Source organism: Pithys albifrons, chromosome 29 (assembly GCF_047495875.1).
Source record: "Pithys albifrons albifrons isolate INPA30051 chromosome 29, PitAlb_v1, whole genome shotgun sequence".
Classification (NCBI taxonomy): Eukaryota; Metazoa; Chordata; class Aves; order Passeriformes; family Thamnophilidae; genus Pithys; species Pithys albifrons.
Window position 1 is genome coordinate 1,926,747 of NC_092486.1, and position 6,532 is coordinate 1,933,278.

At 61.3% G+C, this 6,532-nt stretch overlaps 1 protein-coding gene across 2 annotated transcripts; it reads left to right on the plus strand.

Moving 5' to 3' along the window:
• The first annotated feature begins 777 nt into the window (after positions 1 to 777).
• SNRNP27 (small nuclear ribonucleoprotein U4/U6.U5 subunit 27) lies at positions 778 to 6,014 on the plus strand. 2 transcript variants are annotated; one of them, XM_071579259.1, is made up of 6 exons: positions 778 to 1,076; positions 3,661 to 3,781; positions 4,755 to 4,867; positions 4,996 to 5,075; positions 5,171 to 5,235; positions 5,715 to 6,014. In XM_071579259.1, the coding sequence occupies exons 1-6, from the start codon at positions 1,040 to 1,042 to the stop codon at positions 5,767 to 5,769; spliced, it is 471 nt and encodes a 156-aa protein (XP_071435360.1). In that variant the 5' UTR covers positions 778 to 1,039; the 3' UTR covers positions 5,770 to 6,014. The 2 variants fall into 2 exon arrangements, with proteins under 2 accessions (XP_071435360.1, XP_071435361.1); XM_071579260.1 differs by having other exon boundaries at positions 838 to 1,076; positions 4,758 to 4,867.
• The last annotated feature ends 518 nt before the right edge of the window (positions 6,015 to 6,532 follow it).

Consider the following 6,532-nt stretch of genomic DNA (forward strand, 5'->3'; position numbering starts at 1 on the left):
CCCATCCCGGAGCTGAATGCCCCGTCCAGGGGATAGTTCCACATCCCGGGGTGGATCCCCATCCCGGGGCTCTCCCTGGGCCCGGGGTGGATCCCCAATTCCGGGGTTTGATGACCCATCCCAGGAGTGGATCCCCCATCCCAGGGGTGGATCCGCCATCCCAGGGGTTGATCCCCCATCCCGGAGTTTGATCCCCCATCCCGGGGTTTGATTCCCCATCCCAGGGGTGGCTGCCCCATCCCGGGGTTTGATCCCCCATCCCGGGGTCTGATCCCCCATCCCAGGGGTTAATCCTCCATCCCGTGGGTGGCTTCCCTATCCCGGGGTTTGATCCTCCATCCCGGGGCTTTCCCCATCCCGAGGGTTGATCCCCCATCCCGGGGTGGTTCCCTATCCCGGGGCTCTCCCTGGGCCGGGGTTTGATCCCCTATCCCAGGGGTTGATCCCCCATCCCGGGGGTGGTTCCCTATCCCGGGGCTCTCCCTGGGCCGGGGTTTGATCCCCTATCCCAGGGGTTGATCCCCCATCCCGGGGGTGGTTCCCTATCCCGGGGCTCTCCCTGGGCCGGGGTTTGATCCCCCATCCCGGGGTTTGATCCCCTATCCCAGGGGTTTGATCTCCCATCCCGGGGGGTGATGCCCCATCCCGGAGTTTGATCCCGCATTTCCGGGGTTTGATTCCCCATCCCGGGGTTTGATTCCCCATCCCGGGGGGTGATGCCCCATCCCGGGGGTGGTTTCCCCATCCCGGGGGGTGATGCCCCACTCCGGAGTTTGATCCCCCATCCCAGGGGTTGATGTCCCATCCCGAGGGTGGATCCCCATCCTGGGCCCTGCGGGAGCCGCTCCCGGCGGAAGGAAAACCCTCTCCCGTCCCGCCCCTTCCGCCGGGGTCGGCTCGGCCTGGCGGGTCCCGGTGCGGGGCTGACCCGCTCCCGCTCCCGCTGCCGTCCTTGCTCCCATTCCCGCATCTCCTTCTCCATTTCCTTCTCCTGTTCCCGGTCCCGCTGCGGGTCTGAGCGCGGCGCTGAGGGCCGGCCATGGGCCGGAGCCGCTCCCGGTCACCGCCGCGCAGGGGTGAGCCAGGGGGGACGGGGAGGGGGTCCGGGAGAGAACAGGGGGGGGCAAGGGGGGCAGGGGAGGACAGGGGGACCAAGGGGGGCAGGGGGAGGACGGGGGGGGCAGGGGGGGCAGGGGGGCCGGGGGAGGACAGGGGGGCGAGGGGGAGGACAGGAGGGGGCAAGGGGGGCAGGGGGAGAACGGGGGGGGCAAGGGGGGCAGGGGGAGAACGGGGGGGGCAGGGGGGCCGGGGGAGGACAGGGGGGGGCAGGGGGAGAACAAGGGGGGCAGGGGGAGAACAAGGGGGGCAGGGGGACCGGGGGAGGCCAGGGGGGGCAAGGGGGGCAGGAGGAGGCCAGGGGGACCAAGGGGCGCAGGGGGGCCGGGGGAGGACAGGGGGGCCGGGGGAGGACAGGGGGGGCAAGGGGGGCAGGGGGTGGCCAGGGGGACCAAGGGGGGCAGGGGGGCCGGGGGAGGACAGGGGGGCGAGGGGGAGGACAGGGGGGGCAAGGTGGGCCGGGGGAGGACAGGGGGGCCAAGGGGGGCAAGAGGGGCAGGGGGGACGGGTATAAGGGGTGAGGAGGGAGGGGTGAGAAGAGTCAGGGGTGAGGGGGGAGAGGGGTGAGAGGGGTGAAGGATGAGAGGGGGTGAGGGGTGAGAGGGATGAGGGAAGAAGGATGAGGGGAGAGGGATGACGGGTAAGAGAAGAGCGAGGGGTGAGAGGGGTAAAGGATGAGAAGGGTGAGGGATGAGGGGTGAAAGGGTTGAGGGATGAGAGGGGTGGGGGTGAGGAGGGTGAGGGATGAGGGGTGAGGGGTTAGGGATGAGGGGGCTAAGGGGTGAGAGGGATGAGGGGTGAGAAGTAGAGGATGGGGAGGGTGAGGGATGAGGGGTGAGGGGATTGAGAAGGATGAGAGGAGATGTGGGGTGAGGGATGAAGGAGGATCCACGGTGAGAGGGTTGAGGGGTGAGGGGAGATCCGGGGTGAGGAGGGGCCTTGGTGGGACCTGGGGAGTGATGGGGGTCTGTGGGAGGACCTTGGTGGGACCCGGGGGGTGATGGGGGTCTGTGGGAGGGACCCTGGTGGGACCCGGGGGGTGATGGGGGTCTGTGGGAGGGACCCTGGTGGGACCCGGGACTGGGACCAGGGGATCCAGGCTGAGGGGGGCAGGAGGAAGGGCCAGGCCCAGGGTCAGAGTGGGGCTTGGAGGGGTCCTGAGGCTCCCCAAACTCACAGGCCAGGGGTGAGACCCCCCCAGGGTGGGGGTGGTGGGAAGGACTTGGCTCCTCACCCCTTCCTCCTCCTCCTCCTCCTCCTTCTCCTCCTTCTTCTCCTGCTTCTCTCCTTTCTCCTCTTCTTCGTCCCCTTTTCTTTTTCCTTCTATTCTCCCCTTTCTCCTCTCCTTGTTTTCCCTTGAGTTCCGTTTCTCCCCTTTCTCCTCCTTTTGCTCTTCTCCTTCTCCCCCTTCTTCTTTTCTTCTCTTTTCTCCCCCTTCTCCTCCATCTCTCCTTCTTCCCCTTCTTCTCTTCTTTTTACTTTTCTCTTCCTCCCCCTTCTCCTTCTCCCCTTCTCCTCCTCCCACCCTCCACCCTCCTCCTCAGCTTTTTGGGGCCCATCACCCAACATCTGGATCCTCCCCCCAGTCCTGGGTGGTTCCCACCTCCCAAGTGGAGGCTTTTCCTTCTGCTCTTCTCCATCTGGGGGTGCCCATGCGGGTCCCTGAGCCCAGAACTACCCTGGGGGGTCAGGGAGGGCAGAGAGGAGCTGTCTTGGGGGGGCTGGAACATGGGACATGGGACATGGGATATGGGACATGGGATATGGGAACATGGGACGTGGGGACATGGGACGTGGGGACATGGGACGTGGGGACATGGGACGTGGGGATACTGGGACACGGGGACATGGGACGTGGAGACATAGGGACATGGGGATAAAGGGACATTGGGACATGGGGACATGGGACACAGGGACATGAGAACATGGGGACATGGGACATTGGGACATGAGGACATGGGGATAAAGAGACATGACGACATGAGACATGGGATGTGGGGACATTGGGATGTTGAAACATTGGGACATGGGGACATGGGACACAGGGACATGAGGCCATGGTAACATGGGGACATGAGGACATGGGATGTGGGGACATGGGACACAGGGACATGAGAAGATGGGGGTAAAGGGACATTGGGACATGGGACATGGGGACATGGGACACAGAGACATGAGGACATGGGGACATGAGACATTGGGACATGAGGACATGGGATGTGGGGACATGGGACATGGAGAGATGAGGACATTGGGACATGGGGACACAGGGACATGGGAACATGGGACATGGGAACATGAGGGCATGGGACATGGGACACAGGGACATGAGGACATGGGACATGGGGACATGGGACACGGGGACATTGCACATGGGGATACAGGGACATAGGACATGGGACACAGGGACATGGGACATGAGGACATGAGACATTGGGAAATGGGACAGGGGACAGGGTATGTGGTAGTAGGAGCTGGGATTTTCCGTCGGGATTCCCTTTGGGAAGCGGGCAGGGCAGCAGGAGCTGACCCTTCCCTGGGCAGAGCGCCGGCGCTCGCGCTCCACCTCCCGGGACAGGGACAGGCGGCGGCGGGAGAGATCCCGGTCCCGGGACAGGGACAGGAGGAGGAGCCGGTCCCGCTCCCCACACCGGAGACGATCCAGGTGAGGGCAGGGGCATCCAGGTGAGGGGAGGGACACCCAGGTGAGGGCAGGGGCATCCAGGTGAGGGGAGGGACACCCAGGTGAGGGCAGGGGCATCCAGGTGAGGGCAGGGACACCCAGGTGAGGGCAGGGATGGTCCAAGTGAAGACAGGAACATCCAGGTAAGGGCAGGGACACCCAGGTGAGGGCAGGGATGTCCAGGTGAGAGTAGGGACATCCAGGTGAGGGCAGGGACACCCAGGTGAGGGCAGGGATGATCCAGGTGTAGACAGGGACGTCCAGGTGAGGGGAGAGATGATCCAGGTGAGGGCAGGGGCATCCAGGTGAGGGCAGGGATGGCCCAGGTGAGGGCAGGGATGGCCCAGGTGAGGGCAGGGATGGCCCAGGTGAGGGCAGGGACGGCAGGGGCATCCAGGTGAGGGCAGGGATGATCCAGGTGAGAACAGGAAAATCCAGGTGAGGGCAAGGAGATCCAGGTGAGGGCAGGGAGATCCAGGTGAGGGCAGGGACACCCAGCTGAGGGCAGGGATGATCCAGGTGAGGGCAGGGATGATCCAGGTGAGGGCAGGCACATCCAGGTGAGGGCAGGCACATCCAGGTGAGGGCAGGCACATCCAGGTGAGGGCAGGCATGATCCAGGTGAGGGCAGGCATGATCCAGGTGAGGGCAGGCATGATCCAGGTGAGGGCAGGCATGATCCAGGTGAGGGGAGGGACACCCAGCTGAGGGCAGGGATGATTCAGGTGAGGGCAGGGATGATCCAGGTGAGGGCAGGGATGATCCAGGTGAGGGCAGGGATGATCCAGGTGAGGGCAGGGACATCCACATGAAGATAGGGATGATCTCGTTGGGGCCAGGGACAATCCAGGTGAGGTCAGGGACACCACAGGGACAGCCAGATGAGGGCAGCTGAGGTGACCCGGGGACAGTGGGAGCTCCAGGTGGGAATTGCAGCTCCACCTCTGTGCCCCAGCAGGTCCCCACGCCGGCACCGCTCCAGCTCCTCGTCACCAGTGCGGCCCAAGGAACGCCGGGATGAGGAGAAGAAGGAGCTCAAGGACTCCAAGAAGGAGAGACAGATCACAGGTGAGGGGAGGATTTTCCTCCTGAAACACTCCCACATTCCCTGCGGGGCTGGGACCAGCCCAGGGACACAGGGATTTTTGGGAATCCCAATGTCCATGTTTGCCCAATCCTGGATTTCATTCCCTCAGAGGAGGATTTGCAGGGCAAGACAGAGGAGGAGATTGAGATGATGAAGATGATGGGCTTTGCCTCCTTTGACACCACCAAGGTGAGTGCAGGGCCTGAGGCCACTCCATGGGCTCCATGGTGTCCCCTGCCCCATCTGGGGACAATCCATGGGATTTTGGGAATGTTTCTCCTCAGGGGAAGAAGGTGGACGGTGCTGCCAACGCCTACGCCATCAACGTGTCCCAGAAGAGGAAATACAGGTGTGTCCCACCTGTTTTGGGATAGAGAGAGGGTTTGTTTGATGAGGTAACTGTGGCCTCTGCCCTTGGGGTGATCCAGCTTCCAGGCCTTGGGAAAACGGGAATTCTGTGGGGTTTAGAGGCAAAACAGGTGAGGGGAATTTGGATTCCTCTGGAAATGGGGAAATCCAGGGGATGAGGAGGGAGGAGCGTGTTGGGAACAGGTGGGATGTGCCCAGTGTGGGGCTTGGAGCACTGGGAAGTGATGCTGTTCCACCTGGTTTATTCCCAAAAAAACCCCAGTTTGTCCATGCTGTTCTCTCTTTGATGGGAATTTGAGGGTGGAGCCACTCACTGGGAGCCTTCCTGCCATTTTTGGTCAAATCCCTGAGGAATTGGGTTCCCTGTAGCTGCCCAGCCCCATTCCCAGCCCTCCCCGGGGTGTTTGTGTCCCGATTTCCCTGGATCCAGGGGCTGACTCCGGCTCCATCCCGGCTTAGGCAATACATGAACAGAAAAGGAGGATTCAACAGACCCCTGGATTTCATTGCCTGACACTGGGACACGACCCCCACCATGGAAAGATGTTGCTTCCCTTTTCCCACCCTGAGGGATCTGATGCGGATTCCGGTGGAGTTTGGGTCATTCCCGACAAACCCGCGGCCGGAGCCGCCCCCAGTCGCCGCTTCCTGGAGTTTTTGGTATTATTTTTGTACAAAAAGGTCAGTTCCTGGCCAGGATTTTGCTGTGTGTTTTCCCTGGTTTTGGTTTGTTTCCCTGTTAATAAAACCCGGGATCTATTTTTTCCTTTAATTTTTATCATTCAGGGATAAGGTGGGGGCAGAAGCTCCAAGAAACCCCTGGATTTGCACCCAAAACACCCTAATTCCTTCCACACAAATCCTTGGGAATTGATACAGATCAATTCAATCCCGAGGGGCCCCATTTGAGCCCTGGGTTCAAACGAGGTGCTGAGGAGGAGCTTTTCTCCCTGATTTTCCCCCCAAATTATCAGTTTGGGGCTGGGGTGGTCCCCCCTGGGTGGGATTTGGGATTTGGGTGCTCCAGGTGGAACCAACTGAGGTGCTCAAATCCTGTGCCAGTACCTATTTCAAAGCAAAAAAGGAATAAAAAAGGAGTAACAGGATGCAGTGGGGCATTTGGAGTATTTAACAGACAAAATATGTGGTTTGGGTATTTAACAGAAGCTTCTGGTTCTTGATCAAAGTGCAAAAAGAAGTTTTCTGTTGGTTGTTTATTAATGTTTCTGTATCATCCTCTCCTCATGGCACATTTTTTCCACAATACATCAAACTGC

Excerpts from the sequence above, each read along its gene's own strand:
- SNRNP27 (XM_071579259.1), top strand. The coding sequence starts at position 1,040 with ATGGGCCGGAGCCGCTCCCGGTCACCGCCGCGCAGGG. Across the intron at positions 3,782-4,754 it reads CCACACCGGAGACGATCCAG|CAGGTCCCCACGCCGGCACC; the intron begins GTGAGGGCAGGG and ends TCTGTGCCCCAG. Across the intron at positions 5,076-5,170 it reads CCTCCTTTGACACCACCAAG|GGGAAGAAGGTGGACGGTGC; the intron begins GTGAGTGCAGGG and ends GTTTCTCCTCAG.